Source organism: Lichenostomus cassidix, chromosome 1 (genome assembly GCF_008360975.1).
Source record: "Lichenostomus cassidix isolate B80296 chromosome 1, HeHo_3.0, whole genome shotgun sequence".
Taxonomy (NCBI): domain Eukaryota; kingdom Metazoa; phylum Chordata; class Aves; order Passeriformes; family Meliphagidae; genus Lichenostomus; species Lichenostomus cassidix.
Genome location: NC_139479.1, coordinates 6,214,437 through 6,237,016, shown reverse-complemented (window position 1 = coordinate 6,237,016; position 22,580 = coordinate 6,214,437). Strand labels below are relative to the sequence as shown.

General features: G+C 43.8%; 2 protein-coding genes across 4 annotated transcripts in view; one reads left to right on the top strand and one right to left on the bottom strand.

Annotated features, from left to right (window-relative positions):
• LOC146444139 (amine oxidase [flavin-containing] A-like) overlaps window positions 1–2,497 on the top strand; it is a 33,967-nt gene extending 31,470 nt beyond the window's left edge. The window contains exons 14-15 of the mRNA XM_085048734.1: window positions 665–727; window positions 1,205–2,497. Coding sequence (XP_084904860.1) covers window positions 665–727; window positions 1,205–1,360 — 219 coding nt within the window. The 3' untranslated portion in view covers window positions 1,361–2,497. The remainder of the gene's footprint in view (window positions 1–664; window positions 728–1,204) is intronic.
• An 8,905-nt stretch (window positions 2,498–11,402) lies between these two features.
• LOC146444138 (amine oxidase [flavin-containing] B-like) overlaps window positions 11,403–22,580 on the bottom strand; it is a 50,536-nt gene continuing 39,358 nt past the window's right edge. The window contains exons 11-16 of one of the 3 annotated variants that reach the window (XM_085048722.1): window positions 20,993–21,050; window positions 20,008–20,105; window positions 18,799–18,910; window positions 16,163–16,225; window positions 15,587–15,747; window positions 11,403–12,944 (exon numbers count right to left, since the gene is read on the bottom strand). In XM_085048722.1, the coding sequence (XP_084904848.1) occupies window positions 15,592–15,747; window positions 16,163–16,225; window positions 18,799–18,910; window positions 20,008–20,105; window positions 20,993–21,050 (487 nt within the window). In that variant the 3' untranslated portion in view covers window positions 11,403–12,944; window positions 15,587–15,591. Of the gene's footprint in view, window positions 15,748–16,162; window positions 16,226–18,798; window positions 18,911–20,007; window positions 20,106–20,992; window positions 21,051–22,580 lie in introns of all 3 variants that reach the window. The other 2 variants (XM_085048716.1, XM_085048706.1) reach the window with 2 other exon arrangements.

Genomic DNA, 22,580 nt, shown 5'->3' with positions numbered 1-22,580 from the left:
TGCATGGCAAAGACACAGAGTTTTTACTTAAGGGAAAATCAGCTTTTTACTTCCTTTTGACAGAATGTCATATTCACCTTATAATACTTATTACTTGCTTCATTTTAAGTCACCTAATTTCTCTTTTCTCTACTCCTGTGAGACAATGAGCTGTCTCTTCTGGAGGCATTCATTTGCCCCCAAGAACCCCCTTGATTGTTACAATCAGTTTATTAAGAAAAATCCTTGATGAGCTTTGTACTGCCTGAATAGGCAAGGGATGGCTCCATAATTCTACACTGTGAGATCCTCAGGGTTGCATCTCTCCTCTTTCTATATCCCAGAAGCATCACTCCTGACAGGTTTTGTGTCCCAAGTGTGTGGCAGTAACCTCACCTTGGTATTTCTCAAACTGCCTTGAGAAAAAGCACTTTTACTTCTACTCAGAAAAAAAAAAAAACAAAAGAAAAAACAAAAAGTCACCAAAATTAAAAACCTCCCACGAAAACATTTAGAGAAGCTCTAGTGGAAATCATTGTACATTTTCTGGTTCAAAAGACTTTCAACTAGTCATAGTTATGCCTTTTATCAATGTCACCTTGCTCTGATTTCCTCTGTTTTTCCAAAACTGGAAGTAGTGTGGCTTATAATTTTTTCATGAGGTACAAATAACCTTTTCTTCTAGGTACTGCACAGTATGGGGAAGATCTCCAAGAGTGAAATTTGGATGCCAGAGCCAGAGTCAAAGGTAAGGTATCAGTGTCACCCAGTGAGGCACACACTCCCTCAGTCAGGCATATCCCTTTTCCAGTGATTCCTATTCCTGCTCCCAGGCAAGGCTTTGGTCACCTCACATGCTGGTGGCATTGATTTTTGTGACTTGTCCAAGAAATATCATTACCCATGTCTGAAGGGTGGATGACTAAGGGCCAAGGATAATGATCCCAGAGCCTGGGGCACTGAAAAATGCAGCCTGACTCTGCCCAGTCCCAGGCCATGGTTTTAAGCCAAATACAACCTCCTTCCTGTAACTCCACTGTCACTGTCCTGTGGCTGTTCAAGCTGACAGAAAATACCTGTCTCACAGCCATGACTCTTCCTCCCTGAACAATCTGGTCCTTGGGGAAAACCTGTGACCTCCCCAGCCTTGTGGAGGGTGTTTTCCACCTCCCTGTTGGCATGGTGAGGGGAATCCAGTGGTGTTACCATCTTCTCTCTCCCCCAGGATGTCCCAGCCCAGCCCTTCCCCACCACCTTCTGGGAAAGGAACCTTCCCTCAGCCCCGGGGCTGCTGTGCCTGCTGAGCTGCACTGTGTGTCTCACCTCCGTGGCTGCTGCAGTGCTCTTTGCCTGTAAAAAGGGACTTGTCACCCGGAACTAGCGGGAGCCACACGCCCAGTGGAAGCTGCATACCCCCTCTCCTTCCCTTTTACCAGAGGAGTGTTATTTTGGAGAAAAGTGGCATGGACAGCTGGAAAGAGCAAAAGTTGTTCTCCTTGTGAGTTTTCTTTTTAGTCCTGTAATTAATACATCGAATGTCCTACCAGCTAAATGGAAATAAATCAACCGTGGGGGGTTTTTCAAATCTGTCCATTTGTTTTTTGGTTGGACATGATAATATCATGACATATTCCTAATAAAGGCAAGGCAGAATGCAGATCACACCTTTTTTGAGTTGCAAAGAGGTCTCAGAGAATTCTTTGGTTTCCACTCAGCATTTTATTTTTCAGCACACAAGATAGTAAATGCCCTCATGCCTTCACCTCAGCCAGCAGCTCAGAATATCCGAGGTTATTCCCATACCATCTCTGCTGCACAGAGGAGATTAGCATGCCAATCAGTCATAGAATTGCCAAATTAATTTTCAAATGCATTTGATTAATTATTAATCATCGCAACGTGAAACTTAACCCTGAGCTGGATGAAAGGAGGTAATTAGCACAGAGCACAGCACTGAACAGAGAGAGAGAGAGGAGGCATGGGTGGACTTTATTCTGCCCACTGCCAAGGAAACATCTGTGCACATCTGCTCTATGGGGTGTCTGCCCCAGGAGCACCCATCCAGCCCAGACTTGTGCAGCCCTAGCACAGTGAAATGAATGAGCAAAGTTCAATCCTCCCCAGTTTGCAGCAGGTGGTGGCTGTTGTTTTCCAAATGGCAGCAGCCTCCTGGCTCCCTGTCAATTTGCTGCCCCTCATTTTGCTCCTAATCCATAGCGCCTTCTTCTGATAAGGAGAAATGTATTTGAGGCTCGAATTACTGCCTTGTAAATTACAGTAATTGGATGCATCTGCCTGTTCCACTCTTATTATGTACATGATACACTTAAAATAATCACTTTAGTGTTTAACTGAAGTCTGGAATGTATGTTTTACAATGTACCATGATTATGTGGTCTTCTTGCCATGCATTTTGAGCATTGTACGTGTCCATGAACTCAGCTGTTGTTCAACATGGGTGAAATGTGCCTTTCAATAGTCCTGAAACCTTGATCTTGTTATAAACTTTTCTTCAGAATTCTTTCTTGCTTTTTTTTTTTGTGATTTACGTGAATTGCTGGTTGACTCGAGGGCTCCCTGCTGAATGTGTTCTCCCCAGCTGCAGTCATTTCTGGGCAGGAATTCCTATGCCAAGGACTGCCCTGTGCATGCAGCCTGGCATGGCCACGGTGCCTCCTCAGGGAGGGAGCACAGGCTTGCTGCTGCTGAGCCTTTTGTGGAGGAAAAATAGTTCTACACTCCCACACACTTCCCCCAGGGGGATATTTCCACCAGCTAAAAATCACTGCCTGTACCTGTTCAAAAATAATTTATCCATAGGTGTATTTGTGACAATTAGAGCCATTCATTTTCAGGCTTACTTTAAACTTGACATCAGAACTGTTGTGTGCTCATGCAAAAGGGACCCCAAATCACCTGGAATACACTCGTAAGCCAACGTTGTCCAGCTTCACTTTTCACCTTATCCACACACATTTCTATTGTAATTAGTTTGGGGTTTGAAGTACGAGTTCAATTCAGCTGAACTCGTCTCAAACTGTTAAACAGGGCCAGGTACAATGCTCTCCCCTTCCCAGGGAAAGGCACGTCTCACCCCTGTGGGATTGGCAGGCGGCAAGTGAAATGAGAGAGATTGATTAAAATTGGCATTTCTGAAACTCCTGCAGCTCCCAGGCACCAGGCTGCTGCAGAGAAAGGGCAGCGTTTGTCAGAGATTATAGACCAGTTCCCATCCTGCTTTAATGCCCTTTCTGACAATCAGACCAATTTCCCTGTTTAAACATTAAACATTTAGCTTAAATATTAAACAGCCAGGCATCTTTCTTAAACCAATTTTGAAACAGAATGGGACCGAGTTTATCACCACTGACAGCTCTCCAAGCACGCTGCTGGTATTAAAGCTGTGAGGATGAAGCACCAGGGAAACACCTCTGCACCCCTGGCTGAGGTTCACACCAAGTCCACCAGCACCAGGGTGGGAACTAAATTGCATTGGCATCCCTGGGAAATGGGAAAACCTTAGGTGAAAGGGCTGCTGGAAGTAAAACAAAGACCAGAGCAAGCACTGGCAGAAGGAGTAGCAGAGGGGAAAGAGAGAGAAAAAACCCTAATCCTCCATAGTCTCAGTGAAATAAGAAGCACCACTGAGCACATGGATCAGGCAGTCTAAAATAAGCAAGTGGGGATGATACGTGTGAGAAAATCTGCCTCTTTTTAATTAAGTTGCTGGGTTTGCTTACAGATAGCATAGCAGCTTTGCCCAAGCCCTGGGGATAGAAAAACACTCCTGTGAGCTTCTCTTTGCTTCCCACCTCCTTTCTGACCCATTCCCTTTGGCTGCAGCTCCTGCCCATGGAGGTGACATGGCTGGTTCCTCCCTGGGTGCCATCAACCAGCCCAGGGGACAGGGACCCTGGAACAGGAGGGGCTACTAGGTCAGCAGGAGCTGGATGGGCAGGAGGAGCAGGAGGAGAGCCACTGGCTCTGCTTTCAGCACCATCAGCCCAGTGAGGATTTTCTTCCCTCATCACCTGCCCAGCCCAGAGCCTCCTGGCATGGGAACTGAAAACCCAAACCCCTCTGGCTGGAAACTCACCGTGTGACAGATCTGGGAAGGGGCCACCATCCCAAGGAGGTGGTGCCAAGTTGCAGCGGTTCCATGTTTTGGAGCAGCGAATGTGGATGTCCTCCAGGGCAGGCAGTGGCCCTCCAGTGTGCGGTTTGGGGGACATCTGACCAAACTCACCTGAGTTGCTAACGGGTACCTCCAGCCTCAAAACAGTGAAGGACAGGATGCCCAGAGAAGCTGTGCATGGCTCATCCCTGGAAGTGTTCAAGGTTTTCCTGGATGGAGCTCTAAGCAAGCTCTTTTTGTCAAAGGTGTCCCTGCCCATGGCAGGGGGGCTGGAACAAGGTGATCTTTGAGGTGCTTTCCAACCCAAAGAATTCTATAATTCCATGAAAATCCACTCTGGAGAAGGAAGAGGTTGCTGCCTTCACTTGGTCCTTTGATAGTTCTTCACCAGCAGTACTTTTCAATCCATATTTGATTCAGCCCCCAGGCTCACACCTTTTCCCAGGATCAAGCATACCTGCAACGACCAGCAAAATTAACATTATATATTTGAGTAAAAATATGTGATGTGCCAATACTGCACAGTCTGGCATGCCTAAACATCCAGGTTCCCCATCAGTTCGCTCCAATGTTCCACTGACCAGGTTCTGATGCCTGACAGCAAGGGCTTTCCCCAGCCAGAAACCATGCCAGGGTCAAGCTGGGGGTTGGTTTGATGCTCTTTGCACAGAGTTCAGCTCCCAACTCCTGACTGCAGCATCCAAAAATAGACAAATGGACAAACTAGAGAGTCCTCTTCTGCTTCTCTCCTGCACCAGTTGCTTTTCACACACACACAGAGAGGAAATTTTATCTTGATGGAAATCCAGGAGGGGAAATCAAATGTGCCCTTTGTGAGTGAACTGTAACTTTTTCTTTTCCCACTCAGCTCCTGCACTTGGCAAAAAATGCTTCAGGCTCCAGCTGCATTTCCCATTCTGCTCTTTATTTGTAGCCCTTGGCTTTCCAAGTTCTGTTCCCTGTTTCTTGCTCTCTTTGTTTTGGTTTTTCTGACTCATCTTACATCACAGAGGCAGAGTAACCCAGGATACAGAGAAGGAGCAGGGAAAAAGTTTCCCAAGTGAGAGCCCATGACTGATGAGAGGACAGGGAAGCTTTAGCAGAGCAGTGCTGGTGCCTTGCTGGGTGCCAGAGGAGGTCAGCAGTGCCTTCAAACCACTCATCTCTTCTTCCAGAGTCCCAGGGATGTGGTGTTCCCCAGCCTATAATGAACAGATCAGGCAGGGGCATGAATTTTCATTGCACATGACCTTACCAAACACAAGAAAATATAAGTCAGGTGCCCTTTGCCATCTGTGTCTTCCCACTGTTCATCTTTATGAAATGTGCCTGCCACTCACAGTACAAGAGGACAGCTGCCACTTGAGATGGGGTTGAAAATGAAGCAAAGGATATAATTGCTGCTTGTATTGGCATTTGGACTTCCATGGCCAGGTCATTTCATTTGAGAACTCCTTGGATTACAGCCTGAGCCCCATCATTTTCATCAAAACCTTGGTTAAATCCAGGACACTGGCTGAATTCCAGAAGGCAGAGGCTAGCATTTGAGGAGGACTCCTGTCAGCACACAGCAGCTGCAGACAGTAGAGCTGCATGGCCAGCCCAGCATGGCACAGCAGGACTCAGGGATGAAATAAAGCTTGTCATCTTCTGGGCTACCTAACAGCACCATTTTATCACCTCACTGACAGCATGTGGCAGAAGCTTCACACTTTGGTTTGCAGAAAGGTCTCTGTGGGCATTTCTGGACTGGTGCTTCCTGTCAGGTGCCCAAAATATCAATCTCTGTAAGGAAAGCACACTAAAGGAAAGGATGCAAGTCCCCAGCTTTCAGCACCAAACCTCACCCATCTCCAAGCTCTGATATGCCACACTGGGGGAAGCAGAGAAAGCCACACTCCATCCCTGCAGCCTCTGCCTCCTGGCTCTGGCCAGTCCCTGGCAGAAATCAGAGCAGTGAAATGGCTGAGGCACCACCCCTCTGCCAGCACTGCAAAACTTCCTCCAAAGGGCAGCTTGAGTCCTTTCTCCTGCTTGGCAGCATAAAGGAGCTTGGAAGAAAAGTGTGAGCACAGATCCCAAATGCACCTGGACACTCCCCTCCTCCAAGAAGGGGGTTTGTGTCGATGCAGTTTGCTTTGCAGAGATGGATAGAGGTGCTGGCACAAATATCCACACTCTGAAAAATTGCTCTGGCCAAACTCCATCTCATAAAGTATTATTGGGAAATAATATCGTTTCTAATTTAAACATTCTTGTTCCACTTTGGACTGAACTGGCTAGTGGAGGCTGGAGCAATGTCTTCCCTTGATTTTGATTAAGTACAAGCATGCACTTCAATTGTTTAAGATAATAACTGCACAGCCCGATGGGACACCTCCCTGCCTCAGACCTGGAATAGGAGTTTGCACATCTGAAATTATAATGTAATTTCTGCTAAACTCAATGCTGCTGTGCAAAGTGTTTTCTTACAACTTGGAGCATATGCAAATTGGGCACAGCCTGAGCTTTGACAAGGATGCCTCAGTGCATTATTGATATGTTTCCTTTTCCCTACTCCTTCCCAGACAAGCACCAGAGTATATTCAAGTGCAGTTTTGAATCCCATTAGGCAGAGGGGCAGGAGCAAACAAAACCACTTGACAAACTAAATCATCAAAACTAAAGGCTGCTGCTTCTGCTGGGTACCACATCCTCAAGTGCTTCTTGGAGTCTCTGCTGCTGCAGGGAAATGGCACTCAGTGAGACACTCTTCCTTTCAAAGATACCACTAAAGTTTGTGACATTGTACCTTTGGGCAGATGAGGTTGGTGTGTGTTTGCTAAGCCCCTCTCTGCTGTAGGTCAGATGGATCACTTAGATTTGGATGAGGCTTTTTCTCCCCTTCAAAGCTGGAGGGATGGTGGGAGGGTGTCTACAGACCCTGTAGATGTCAGAGTAAATAGAGCTGGGTGGATGTGGATTATTTTGTTTGGGCCATTCAGCTAAGAAAGGATTATAAACATCGCTATCAGAAAATTCACTGTGCACACAGCAAAATCCAGCCCTGGATGAAAGCTAATACCATTTGCTTCTAAATTAGAAATAGTATCTCACCTTCTGTCAAAACACAGAGTGAGATCAGCTCGGGCTCAAAGCAACCTGCTTTGCCTCTTCCAGCAATGCCAGGAAGAATGGAAAACTGGGATAAGCCAGCATGGCACTGGGTAAAGACCCATTGGCTGGGACAGTGAGTATTTCACAGGAAGCGTGACATCTAACAGTAAGGACACACACCTGTTGGAGTGGGTCCAAAGGAGGGTCACTGAGCTGATCACAGGTCTGGAGCACCTCTCCTACAAAGCCAGGCTGAGAGCTGGGGCTGATCAGCCTGGGGAAAAGGAGACTCTGGGGAGACCTTGGAGAACCCTCCAGTATCTAAAAGGGCTGTAGAGGGACTTTTTAGCAGGGCTTGTTGTGATACAACAAAGGGTTTAGAACCTAAACAAGATACATTTAGACAGATATGAGGTGAAACAGTGGAACAGGTTGCCCAGAGAAGCTCCAGTTCCATTCCTGGAAACATTCAAGATCATGCTGGATCGGGCTCTGAGCATCCTGGTCTAGTTGAAGATATCCCTGCCCATGGCAGGGGGTTTGGACTAGATGACCTAGGAAGATTCCCTTTCTAGAACCCTTCCAGCCCAAACTATTCTAACATTATTTTTAAATTTTTTTTCTGAGCTTTTTCTAGCCTAGCTTCAGAATAGCTTATTGCCACTGACTGTACAAATCATGCACACTAAAATCAACTTACAAAGCCTCTTACTCAGGTGTACTTTTTTACAGCTTATCTTGGCACTCAGCTGCTAACTGAAGGCTTTTCTAAAAAACACTGCTAATATTATGAGTAGAATATCACAGCTCTTTTTCCAGTGACAAATTCATCTCTAGCTTGCCTGGGTAAAGGACAGCTGTGTACTAACATATTATGTGTGCAGCTACCTATTAATATGCAACCCATTAACTTGCAGCATGTTATATTCACAGAGTCCACACCATCCCTGTTTGCATTTCTTCAAAGCTTAATGCCCCAAGAAGTACCTAATTGCCATCAGCAGTTGGTGGGAGTAGAAATTCTCTATTTTGGTACCCAAGGAACATCTGTGTCACCAGGTAGGGCTGGTTTAGGACACACTTCCCCTTGGGCCTCTGGAAGAGCTGCCTCCTTTTGGGGAGGCTGGAGGCTGAACAAGGTGTCCTGGAATGTCTGAGAGGCACAAGGCAACTGTGTTTGGGCTCATGAACTGCCCTCTAGGTGAGTAAATATGCAATCTTTGCAGAAAAGGTGAGATGCTAGTAAATTCCACGTACTTCAAACACATAACTGAGATACAGGATTTCAAAATCCCATCCATCCCTCCTACATGGAGACAGTGAGAGGACATGTCTGTAGGAGACCTACAGCACCTGCATGGGTTGCACCACCAGATGAGGACTCCCCTCCACACCCACACCACAGAGCAGAACCAACCTGAGAAAGAACACGTCTTGTTTCCAGCAGATACCAAACTGTACTTTGGTTCTACAATCTGAGGCCAGCTTTGCCTATCATTCTTGGATGCTATTTTTTTTTTTTTTCTGAGGCAATTCCACAGGCCCAGGGGGAATTCATCCTGTCTTGAGCCAGAAGGCAAAATTCATCAGTCCCTCCAACATTTTGGGATTTGCTCCAGATGAGCAATTGGTATAATTACACCAGACAAGAGGAAAAAATGATCCTCAGCTCTCATAACTTGCATGATTTAGTCAAATAATTTGCACACACATCCTATCCTCTTCTAAACAATGAGTGGGATTTCTAATTGGTTTCTCGGGAAATCGTATTTGTATCTTTTATAGATGTTAAACAAAATGGATTTCTTCTGTATTAATTTGTCCACATTAATTTTCTGTATGCCAGACTGATGGAAATAATGAAGTGCCCCTTGGCTGACACAGTCTATGAAATGCACACTGAAAGCTTTGTAAATAACTGAATTAATAATAATATCATTTCAGTTATGTCCTCTGGGATGCTCCAGGATATGTCTGAACAAAGGGTTAAAGAGGCAGGTTAAATCTGACTCCACTTTCCACCCCTCATCCCTGTGAATCACATATTTAAGAATGTCAGAATTATCCTTAAAATCCACATTCATCACACAACCTGCACTCACATCAACAAAACCAACCAAACAAGGCAAGACAAAAATTCCCCCCACAAAAATCAAAATAACATCATCACAGCACAGAGTAAAAATGGGCAATTTACACAAAATCCAGGCCTTGTCCCTTCACCATAATTACAAGAAAAAAATTCACCAAGACCATTCTACTCTCTAACATTGTTCAGTCCATATTTTGCCCAGTTCCTCTCCCAAAGACTGTCCTTATCTCAAAATCCTCATGATGCTGGGTTTCAGCACCAAAAGGACTCTGGTGGGTTGACCCTGGCTGGATGGCAAACACTCACCAAAGCCACTCTGTCCCTCCCCTCCTCAGCTGGACAGGAGAGAGAAAATGTAACAAATGGTTCCTGAGTTGAGATGAGGACAGGGAGAGATCACACACCAAATACCATCATGGGCAAAACAGGCTGAACTTGGGATATTAATTGAATTTATTAATTATTTATTAAATCAGAGCAGAAGTAAAACAAGACCTTTAAAACACCTTTCTCTTATCTCTTCCTCCTTCCCAGCTCTCCCTCCTCCCCCTCAGTGGCACAGGGAAACAGGAAATGGGGTTTGCAGTCAGTTCATCACACGTTGTTCCTTCCCCTGCTCCAGAGTGGGATCCTTGCCACAGGGGACATGAATTTCTGCAATGTGAGTCCATCCCATGGGCAGCAGCTCTCCACACATTGCCCCAATGTGGGTCACTCTTCCATGGGGTCAGTCTGGCACAACCTGCTCCAGCATGGATCTCCCACAGGGTCACAAGTCCTGCCAGGACCTTGCTCCAGGGTGGGCTCCTCTCCCCATGGGTCTGCAGCTCCCAGCCAGGACCTTGCTCCAGCATGGATCTCCCACAGGGTCACAGCTCCTCTCAGCATCCCCTGCTCCAGTTTGGGTCTCCTCCACAGGCTGCAGGTGGATCTCTGCATCCCCAGGGATCTCCATGTGCTGCAGGGGCACAGCAGCCTCACCATGGTGTCACCAGGGACTGCAGAAGAATCTCAGCTTTGTCACCTGGAGCAGCTGCTGCTCTTCCTTCTGCACTGCCCTGGGTGTCTGCAGGGCTGTTCCTCTCATATCCTCACTCTGCTCTTCTCTGGCTGCAATTACATCTGTTCAATAACTTCCTTTTTTCCTTCTTAAATTTGTTATCCCAGAGGTGTTACCACCATCTCTTACTGGCCCAGCCCTGACCAGCAGTGTGTCCATCCTGGAGCTGGCTGGGATTGGCTCTTCTGGACATGGGGGAAGCTTCCAGCAGCTTCTCACAGAAACCACCCCTGCAGCCTCCCTGCTACCAAAACCTGGCCATGCAAACCCAGAACAGCAGCAATGTTTTAAAGTCATAAGCACTTGCTGGCTGCTTTGAGGGCTGTGAAATGCATTGCTGGTTCTGACATGTTTCTAAGGGGACAGGTGCTTTAGAGAGTGTGTGAAGGATTAGTTGAGGGTATTTGCTTTCATTTTACTTGTGCTCCTTTACACCTTGTAATGCTGAAAGTTGAGCCCATAAAAAGAGCACTACACACTTTTGATGTTTTTCACATGGATGGTTACACTTCCTCCAGTATTCATGGCCTATGATTTTGTGCAACACAGATCCCTTCCCAAGAGCAAATTCGTTCTCCAGTTCCATTATCTCTCTAGCACTGTCACTGACCTAGTGGATGAAATTAAATGATTTTGGTCCCTCTTCCAGGTTTTTTATGTCTACATCACACAGTATTTGGTACGAGGTCTGTTTCTTCCTATGTTCAGTTTGAGCCACCTGCCCTCCAGTAATAAAAACTAATTCATAAGTGTAAGACAGTTGGTCCTCAATACTACTACCAAATGTGGTTTGATTTTTTTTTAATTGTGTATTTGAGTGGTTGGGTAAGGTTTTTTGGACTGTTTTGGGGGGTTGCTTAGGTGGTTTTGTATTTTTTTTTATCCTGTCCTTTTCCTTACAGAGCTTTTCTTTATGAAGAAAAGCTAAAGTCACCTCACAGGTTTCAGTATAAAATTCAAAATGCTGTGTCAGTAAGTAACACCACAACAAGCCAAGTCAAAAGGGGCTTCCATAAAAGAAAAGCCTCAAACAATGCATGTGACATGACAATATTTATTGATTCTAATTAAGGTTAAAAAAATTTCACAGCTGTCAGATAAAAATATCTGCAGAGCCTATTGAAAAGGGAGCTGAAGAAGGAAACCAGGGGAGACAGTCACCACAGAGGCACTTTAGAAAATGCTACAGTTATAAAAGGCACAAATTCATCACACACACAGCATATATATTCCTGCAAAGTGAAGTCACTCTTTTTTTTTTTTCTTTTTTTTTTCCCAAAACACAGAGGCAGGCACCACTGAGCACTGACCTGCACATGACCACAGCAGACACGCTAGAAGCGGCAGTCTATGACAATGCCTAAAGAAATTCATGGGAGAAACACTCTGAAAGCAAGACTGCTTCGGCTGTCTCGTTTTTACAATCTGTTCTTCGACAGAAGGAAGATCAAGGTGATCTTAAGGTGGTGGAGATGGGAGAGGGAATGTTAGTTCATTTGGACACAGGTCAGGTTTATTTGTGAGCATTTGTAATCTGTGATTTCAGGGGGTTTGCTTCTTGCCCAAGAGCAGTGGCAGATCTGTTATTTAATCTCAACTCCCTGGTACTTCTGGAGGTCATACAATTCCTCCTTCCTCAAAAATATTTCTTCTTCATGTCTCAAGAAAGAGAAAAAAATCTTAATTTTTTTGCACATCTGTAAAGCCTATTTCAGTCAAACAACAGTCCCACTGTGGACACAGATAGATTTCTTTAACAGAAGCCTCACTACTTCTTGTCCAGGCTGTGGGTTCCAGTGATGGACAATGGACAATGCTCAGACATGTACCTAATTACTTGATTAATGTCTTTGTATTGAGAGCAGATGTGCTATTTGGAATCAAGATCTGCACTGAGGGAAAAATTGCACAAATTGAAGGGAAGACAAGGGGGCTGCCTCAAATTGCTCACATCCTTGTTATTGTTGAGTAGCTTATACAATTAGATTTCAAGTCCTTTGGTTAACACAGGCCTTTATGCCATGACCCATCATTCCTTGCAATGTACAGCGACTATCAGAACAGTGTACAGGAAAGTTAATCTCTTTTTTTTTTGTAAACTCATTACAAAATATGTATGGTAACACAGTTCAGTCCATAAGAGACAAATACAATTATTTCCATGGTTGTTCCTATAGTACTCTTTACAAAGCTGGTAAACTGTTGGAACCTTCATGACAGCAGTTGTCTCATCAAACGTGTTAATAAATTAAGAATACAGCACGACTGGTTACTCGTTAAAACAGGCTTCATTCCTCTCTTCAAAGGGTTGGCATGAAATTTAATTTCAAAAATGTAAGCCAGTGCTAACAGTTCCCTCTACCCATAGGGAAGCAGCTTGATTCTCTACCCACATTTGTCAATTCACTCCTCACACTGGCATCCACGTACACAAGGTGCCACGTGTTCCTCTTGTGTGGAAAATATTGAGAAAACAGCGGCAAATCCTTTTTTTAATCCCATACTGGTGGTAAGGTCCACAGCACAATCATAGCAAGACACGGCTGTAAAGACAAAGAGAGCTTTCCTAAAGCTTTGGCAATCTGCAAGGAAGAAGACAGAGACTTTAGAGTGTTAATACAGATGTTGCAATTCAGACCTCCAAGCTCCAACCAGATCTGACTAGAAATCTCAGGGAATCCAAATTTAATTTGAGATTCCAAACCTCACATGTTTTGGTTGTAGCAGAATGAGAAATGCATTGTGGGATTGCTTTTTTTTTTTTTCCATTTTTGTTTCACTTTGAAACTACAAAAGATTTGTAAGTATAGAAACTTTTCAGTGTTTTTTTTTTTTTAATTCAGCAATCTCATCAAAAGCTTAGGTTATGATTCAGTTCAGTTCTAACCACCTCATTTCTGGTTTTGATTGGAATTTCTGCCCCTGTGGCACACAACATGATCTTGTTAAACTGGGGAAAACCTCTGCCAGATTCAGGAGCAAAGAAGGGAGAAATACATTTTGGATGTGAATAAAACCGATTTATTCTCATTAGTTTCAAGAATCTGCTCCCCTTTGGAGAATATAGAGTATTTCTAGGGCAGAAGCAGGACATGAATTCCAAACAGTTTTGGCAGAGAAATCATCTGCAAATGCAGCAGTTCTTTATATGTAAAGTATGTATTCAATGTCTAGCACTTACAAATATTGGAGCCAAAATTTTAAAAATGTCTTCCCAAATTTAGGTTCCTGTGTTTATTTCTGGCCTGGGAATCGTGTGAGTTGCAAAAGCTCTGAACTTCCCGTTCAGCTTTCAGTTCCTAATTCATTTAGTAAATAAATCACAGGGAGAGAAAGCCATGCAGAAACTCTCTGCAGTAGGCAAATGTCCCAGCAAATTAGAGCTCGATGTGATACGAGAGAGGCCATATGTACACTGCTGCACTCTTCTTCTGCCTTAAAGATCTTTATGCCTGAAAAGTTCCCCCATGCATTTTAAAAGGCTGTTATGAGGATATTCATTTGTGATAAAATCCAAGCTGCTGCTACAAGATGATGTTTAACTGGCACATCAAGTTAAAAAGAACAAAACCTAAGGGCCGGAAAGCGAGGTGCTGCTCACAAATATTACAGCTTTCCAAGTAGTTCAGTAAATTTCCATGGGACTATTTGGAGAAGGAAGTACTGCTCTATACAAGCAATATCAGATGCTAGCCCCAAAAAGTCTGTCTGAGACTGGTGATACAGTTCCTCCACCGTCTGCTCACACCAGTTGCTGAATTTATTATTATACTTCCCCCCATGGCTCTTTACTGCAATCTAATTTTTTTTTTTTTAACATATAAACTGGTACTTGTTGAAGGGAGAAATGCAGCAAACAGGCCCTGAAAAATTCCAGACATCTCCAACTTCATGTGCACCAGATCCTGTTGTCAGCCATACCTGTTTTGTGCTGTGCACAAGTAACACAGCAGAAATAGCTAGAACAAGGCAGCAACACACTGACAAGAAGGCACTGAGGTTCTGGTGGGTAGATTTTTTTACTTCCCCATCACCCCTGCATCCTTCCTTCTTTATTTCTACTTTCTCCTTTTTTTGTGCATTGTTTAAACAGCACCAAGCTACGGAGGGCAGAAGCACTTGCACGTGACTCTTGTATCTATGGCTCTCTTTGATCTCACTATCATTTAGATCTTTGATTAGTTACCAAAGTGCACAGTCAGTACAACACAGCACAGCAGGCAGAAGTGGAAGTGCTAAACCAATCAATATGGTTGTTAGGAGAGACCAAAGCTCTGAATCAGCAAATCTGCGTTCACATGAAGCAAGAGTTCAGGGGCAGGTAAGTAGGGTTTTGTGTTGGGTTTTTTGGTTTTTTTGCTGTTTCAGGGGGGTTTGTTTGTTTGTTTTATTTTGTTTGTTTAATGCTAACACTACATTTTCAAGTCCATTGTGCCCTGATAGGCAAGAGACAGACTCAAGGTGCTTACAGGGACTGAGAAGACCACAGGAGCTCTGCTGTGCCAGGCAGCTGTGAACACAGCTAGGGAGCCTGAAATTCAACCACACTGCCAAAAACAGCAGAACTACTGTCCTTTAACTCACTGTAGGACTTGTATGCCACCGGAAATGCCAACATCCTATGGTTGCACTTGCATAGCTCAGATGGATAAATTTAGCCTGGCTTGTCCCTTAGGTGCTCCCTGGGCTCTGGACATCTGGGTAAAAAATAAAAACACTAACAGTTCCTTCCAGTAATTTGGATGAACTAGCTAATTATCCTGTAAGCTATGGACTTCTTTTCTCAGTCTACCACACAAGAAGCCAGAAATCCTTTGTTTACAACCAGAGATGTTGTTGTACAGTACAGTGCAAAAAGGGTCTGTGGAGACCTGGAGTTCAGGGTCTGGTTCAGACATAAGAGAAAAACCAACTGGAAATCTCATCAGAATAGGCTTTAGAGAGGTGTTTTGGCACTTCTGTTTTGAGATCTGGATCAAAACCTCAAGGTGATAACACTTGGTGCACCAGAAATTCAACAAGCAAAAAGTTACTGCTAGGACTAGGCCTGGACCCTAGGGATTCTTTTCAATATGGATCACCCTTCTTTATCCCTTCCCTCCAGCTTATCTTCTCTACTGCTTTTCACTCTTCCTCAGATTTTGGAGACAGGGAAGTACATGACAACAAAAAAAACCCTCTGAGAAAAATAAAATGCCTCAATTGCGAGGATTTGATTTGGCACCTTTTTCAGTTTCGAACCAGAAGTCCCTTTTTGTAGGCAAATAACCCAGCTGCAGCCACAGAGGTGAAGAAAGTGGAAAATCCAATCAGCTTTAGCAGTCCTGGCACAGATGGCAAGTTCCTCTCCCAGAAGGTTGTAGTGATGGGCAAAGCTGGCACATCCTGTGGGGAGAGCATCCATTATCCACATAACAACTCCACTGTGAGAGGCAGGATATAAATTGAGAGATTCTTGCAGCAGAAACAGAACTGGGTTGAAGCAGTTATATCCTATCAAGAAGCAGTATATCCAGATTTTCTGCTCAGTTAAAGGGAAGAACACACACATAGAATGGATTCATATCACAGTTTAAAACTGCAGTTCTTTCCAATCATACCTTACAGACTTGTCAGATGAGTGCCCTCTCTGAGTTTCTATCCTGTTCCTTTCTTAGGGAAGGGCAATTTTGGTGAGTAAGGGAAAGTTTCTTTGTGTTTTGACTTAGTCAACTTATATAAAAATAGACAACAAAATTTTATCTCATCAGCAAAACAGCAGAAGAAAATCCCAATCCATTTTACCTGTATAAATACTTACAATTGATTCAGGTTCTGGCTTCCAAATTTCACTGTCTGGGATTTTCCTCATAGCAAACAGTATCTGAAAATAAATAAGGTTCTCAATAACTACCATTGATTCTTCAAGATGGAACAAAAAAAAAAAAGCTGGCTTCAATTATTGTTTAAAAATGGCATGATGACTGAGTACATAAATCACAATGTATTCAAATTTTAGAATAAAACTCAACCTTTTACAACTCATTTCTGGGGAGGCCTGATATTTAATAGGACATTCTTCCTAGTGGAATATAGAAACAATAACAGAGAAATCACTTTATGCTTAGTTAGTACATGCAAGATACTGGGACTTGGCCAGTCCCGTGGGAACAGTGTAATGTGATTATGAGTAAGAATGAAGCAGACACTCATGCCAAAGTGAGACATGGAGACACCAGAAGTAGCTTCTTTTGTAAAATTTATCATGATATAGGAAGAGGAACAGAATCCTGGGAGTGATGACAGACCACTGCTTTCAGTCAGAGAAAAGCAAAACTAAAACAAAAACCTGCGCCATGGCAAAGTTACCATTCAAAATATCAAAGAGCAGATGTCAGAAGGATAGCAAAGACCATTTGAAATGATAGTCAGGGAAGACAGCAAGATTATCTTTTTTTTCAGTGAAATAAAATGGAGATGGTGATATTACGGCTTTTCCTATCCCAGGCACTTGTAGATTTAAGATTTAACATCTTTTACAACAGGCTCTTACTGTAGACAAGATTCATGGACCCTGTCAGCTCTTCAATGCAGGAGAGTGAGAAGCACTGAATTTTCAACATATTTTCCTTTCGTAAGTAAATGAGGAAAGGAAAACATCAAAATCTTTACCAGCCAAGTGCACTTATCAACTCCTCTGCTGAGGTCTCTGGAGGCTCTGCTATAATGTCCTTACATTAGAGAGGTCATGAGGCACTGCCCCTGGAGCCTTTCAGGAGCAGCTTAGGTATAACTTTCTCAAATGGGATAATTTATGAACAGTTGATCCCTGCCTCTTGGGGCAGAGGTATGGGCTAGATGAACTCTCCACATCCCTTCCAGGACAATTTGTGTTCCACAACTGTAGCTTTTAGCCACAAGGATCCCTTCACCTCATAAAACAAAGATGAAATTTCTTTTGCTGCTCCATAAACTGTAATGTTCCTGAAAATACTCCAGGAATTGCTTATTTTCTCAGCAGAAAAATATCTAAGTCCTTGTTTGTTGGTTTTACATGGCCTGGTTTTTGGCAGTGAGGGGACCACAAAAATGGTTCCTGCAAGAAGCTGCTGGAAGCTTCCACCATGTCCAGCAGAGCCAATCCCCCGTGACTCTGAAGATAGACATGCTGCTGGCCAAGGCTGGGCCAATTAGAGATGGTGGTAGAGCCTCTGTGATAACAGATTTAAGAAGAAATCAAAAGAAATGGTCACACAGTTTTTCCTAGCCAGAGAAGAGGAGGAGGTGAGAACATTGTGAGGGAAACAACATGGAGACACCAAGATCAGTGGAGAAGGTGGGGGAGGAGGTTCTCCAGGCACCAGAGCTGAGATTCCTCTGCTGGCCATGGTGAGGACTATGGTGAGGCAGCTGTGCCCCTGCAGTCCATGGCATCAACAGGGAATGCAGAGATCTACTCAGAGACATGGTGGAGAGAGGGGGCCTTGCTTCCAGGCTGGAGCAACCTGTCCTTGGGAGGACTGCAGCCCATGGATGAGTGACCCACACCGCAGAAGTTTGGGAGGACTGTCTGCCTGCAGCAGGAGCTCACATTGCAGCAGTTTGGGAGGACTGTCTGCTGGTGAGATTTAGACCTCATTGGAGTAGTTCATGGAGAACTGTCTCTTGTGGGAGGGACCCCAAGGCACAGCAGGAGAAGGACTCCTCTCCCTGAGCAGTGGAAGAAGATCTTGGTGACAAACTGACCAAAACCCCCACACCCTGTCTCCCTGTGCTGTTGGTGGGAAAGAGGGGGGAAAACAGTGTTTCAAGGGCTTATTTTACTTCTCATTATCCTCCTCTGACTCTGTTAGTAATAAATTCACCTTATACCTCTAAGCTGAGCCTGTTTTGCCCTGGGAGTGTTTTCTCCCGCGCCTTACATCATGACCCCTTAGTTTAATTTTTTTTTTCCTCTCCTCTGCCCAGCTGTGGCAGGGGAGAGTGGGTGAGCAGCTGCTGTGGGTGCCTGGCATTTGGCCAGCGTCTAACCACAACACCTTGTTCAGTGACTTTACGTTAAGGCTGACTCAGTGGAATATCACTGTGTTGGAGACACTGAGGAAGGGCCTGGCTTGGTGTACAGAGCTGCAGGACTGAGCTGTCTCCATGCTCTAACAGCCATGATCTCCCAGTATGATGGGAGAAAAATCACTAGGAGAGAATTTGGGATTTCTGTAAAAGAAGAAAAAAACTTAATCCTAAAAACAAGGGGAGAGTTTGAAAAAATAGCCAGAGCCCTTCCTAATATTCCAGATCTAAGTGCAAAACCTTCATCCTTTTTGAAGTCTCTCCCCTTTGCAGGGATTTGCATCAAGATTCAGAACACCCAAAGCTGTCAACACTCAGTTCTCATTTCACCTCCAACCACAAGATCTCTCATTTTCCACAGGATATTTGACATCTGAGCATCGATACCTCTCTGGCTGCTCTTTCTCCAGCCTGGACAGCCCCCTCCATGTATCCACTCCATTCTGTGGCTGTCTCTGTGCCAGCAAAATAGATCCTGCCAACGGGCTGCCGAATGATCCTGCAGGGGAACAAGCAATAAGTCACATCAGCTGTATCAGGAAAGAACTGAAATAGTTGGGTTAATGCTGGAAATAAATTGTTTTAAATGACAGCAAGCACTTGAAGATAATAGCGCTGGGTGAGTGGAGCTGGAGGAGGAGTCTGGGTTGCATTGAATTTCTTACAGTGAACACATCAGTGTTCACATTTTTTAAATGTTTACACTGTTCGTAGGTGCAGAGGACAATTATGTTGTGATGAGACTTAGATTATCTCACAATTCCAGCCAGTGGCATAAATACCAATGCCAGGCATTACTGGCACAGTGTAGCATTCTGAAATACATCTCTATAGTAATTGAAACAGTAAGTAAATAAACAAAAAGCTTTGTTTAAACTCTATTTTTGCCAGAATCTGCAATAACTATCATTTTAATTACTTTAAATGCTAAGGCCTCCATAAGCTCTTTGTTACAGCTGCTTTATTGCTCTAAGTTATTTTTAAATTTTAAGAATTTAAACTTCCAAAGTAGGGCTATTCCACCACATTAAGACCTGTGTATCTAAATCCAATCACAGTCTGAAGTAACTCTTTTTCTTCTTGGTAAATCTTATTTTCATGCAAAAACTTAAGTGGGAGAGGATTGTATACAATAGTACACTGATCACTTTATTAAGCTTTCACTGCTAAAAAGACAGAAATGGTCCAAAGAAATCACTGGTTACTATCAATGTCAGGAAGAATTAACTCTCTGTCAGTATTTTTAAAACATCAGCTAAAGATATGCTTGAAACACTTACACTGATCTCAAACACCCAAAGCCAGTTTTGTAATCAGACTGTGAAAGCTTCCCAACTCCCTTCCCAGCATCTCCTCAGCTGTACTCACCAAATAACAAATTTAAGGAGCAGTAAAAGCCCCTAATGATCCTGTACTCATCCATCATAAAGCCCAGCTGAGACAAGTGGAAGGTTATACCAGCTGTTTAAAACATCCCCCAGAGATCTTAAAGGTATAAAGCCAACAGTGACAGAGGATTTATGACCCTTTCTGAGGATATTTATTAACTTGGTCTTATCTTACCACTTGAAAGCCCATCAAAAATAGACACTGTACCTTCCATACTGAGTCATTATGCCTGGTGGGAAGTAGGCTGTGTAGCAGCCCCCAGAATACTGTTCTTCACACCAGTTCTTCTCTTCATAATGCACTGGCTGTAAAACAGAGATTAATTCACTCAAGGAAAGGACAAAGTCTCCAGGAAGTTAATAACAGAACTGAGGAGAGAGCAGAGAAGAACAGCTTATCATTTGTTGCATGTCAACGCCTGACAAGATGAGCACATTTAACAAGACTCTTAATGCAACATGAACCCAACACAATAAGCCAATGTTTTTTTTAAATAGCTAGCAGTGTCTAAAAAACTAGTTAATCTGGCCTTTGTGGAACATAATCCTCTTAATCTGTCAATGTTAATTTATACTTTGTGCACAAATTCATGCTTTGAGCCATGTAAAGCAAAATTAACCTTCGATGTGTACAGTTGAAATACTTCTAATGTGTACATTGGGTACAAATATAAACTGTCAAAAATGAAAAGTGTGGTGCTTTCGTGGTTCTGTGTACATATGTGGTGTTGAAAATGATGTATTCTCCAGATTGATGTCTACAACTTTTAACCCTGTAAAATTGTCCTTAAAAGTATAAACAGAGTTAATCACATAATCTAAGTGTGAAATCACACAAATCCCAACAGTCATTTACCATTTCTGGGAAGAGAAGACAAGGGAAAGGCAAAAGAAAAACAACCCAATACATGCAGCAGAGGATCTTAATAACTAGTAAAAGAGACACAACATGGAAAGCAAGCCTGTCACATGTGACAACAGCTGAGGTTTAAGGTGACAAACTGACCCATGGAGCTGGACAAGAACATATCTTTTAATGTTTTGTAAGCTCATTCTTATCCTCACTGCCAAACCCAACCTAAGGCTTGCCATCATCTTCACTCCTCTACCAAGGGCAGCAAGAGCTCCCACAGCAGGTATCTTTTCCAAAGGTACCTTTTCCAGAGACTCTGGGGTTTAGATTTTGTGCTTACATGTAAAGCTTCCTCTGATCCCAGAACCTTTGCATAGAGCTCACACAGCCTTGTCTTCCTGCAAGAGAAAAGCAACAGAGGACTTCAGCATGAGGAAAGAGAACACAAACCACCTCTAGTATACCCTACTTCCAAGAGAACAAGTATTGTATCTGCTTGAATTTGAGCTTCCACCTTTTTTGGATCTATCCTAATTCACCAGCCTCTGGATCACTAGAAATAACTCCATCTCCTGCGCTGCAAAAGTGCTGGTTTTCCATGTTCTCTTAACTCCAGCAGCCCAAACACCCAAATTATCCAAATGTTCTGCAGGCTGTCAGGAAAAACAGCAGTAAGGCATTGCACCTTTTTGTCTTGGCACGTATGTCTAATTTATGGTTTGCTCCTACAAAGATGCAGGTCTTGATACACTGCAGCTCTCAGGGAATCACTTCTTTATTTTTGTATATGTAAAATTGCATCCTGTTTTAGTTTGTAAGTCTATGAATCATTGAATATACTTCATGCTGTAGCAAACTCCAAATGCAATTAAGTTCGTTCCTACAAGCCCTTGGGTCTTACTCTTAACCACACTGCACCAATTCCCAAAAGCAAGAAGATCAGAATGAAATAACAGTTAACAATTAAGAAAAACTAACACGCAAACACAGCACCGGAAAGACATTTACTTCTGGAAGCAAATCCAATGCTCCACAGAAAGCCATGCTGGGCACAGAAATACAGGAGTCCCAGCTTTGTGACTGTGAGAGCTACACTTTCAGCTATAAAAGCACATGAGGAAACCATAAATAACTGCTGTAAGAAGCAACCCAGCTCTACAGGGGCCCAGCTATATCCATGAAGTCGAAGAATGGCATGGAAAGAGGATGACTTGAAGGGCTTGGAAGGTGCTCTAACATGCAGCTTGGAGTTTGAGCAAGAAAGTGAAGGTTGCTGTAGTTCAGGAGGAGCCATGGCCCTGTGCTATGGAGCAGAAAAACCTTGCAAAGTGAGGGCCTTGCTGCCCTTGTGAAATCCTTGTTCACTTCTGGTACTTTGGCTAGCTAGAAAAGCATTCTGGGAATGACTCAGCTAAACTAGAGGTGAAAAACAAGTTCCATAATTATTTAAAACAATTATTAGAACCAAGAAGTGCTCACACTGTGGGGCTGGTGATGGGTTACACCTGAGGCCTGTTCCTATCGTGGTCTGTGGTGGTTGCTGAAGCACATTTGTTGTGCCTCACAGGTATGTAAACTCGTAACAAGCTAACAGTTTAAGAATCCTGGAATTTTGCAATAAAGTATCTTCACCATATCATTGTGGAGTCCACGTGTGCCCTTAAAAAACACCGCAGCCCTGGGTGTTTTCGCCTCTCACAAACACCATCAGCCCTGCTTTCAGGGCAGGTCAGAAACACCACATGGCTCACAGGAAAGTGAGATATCACCCTGGGATCCATCTGCTTCTGCTCCTCGTGGCAGGGATGAGAAGGACCCCTCTAGATCTGGCTGTGCCCTGTCCTTTTTCCACAATGACTTGCAGACCCCCCAGGGAGCCTGGAAATGGCACAGCAGTGACAGGTAGATATTGTCACTTGTGGCCAACT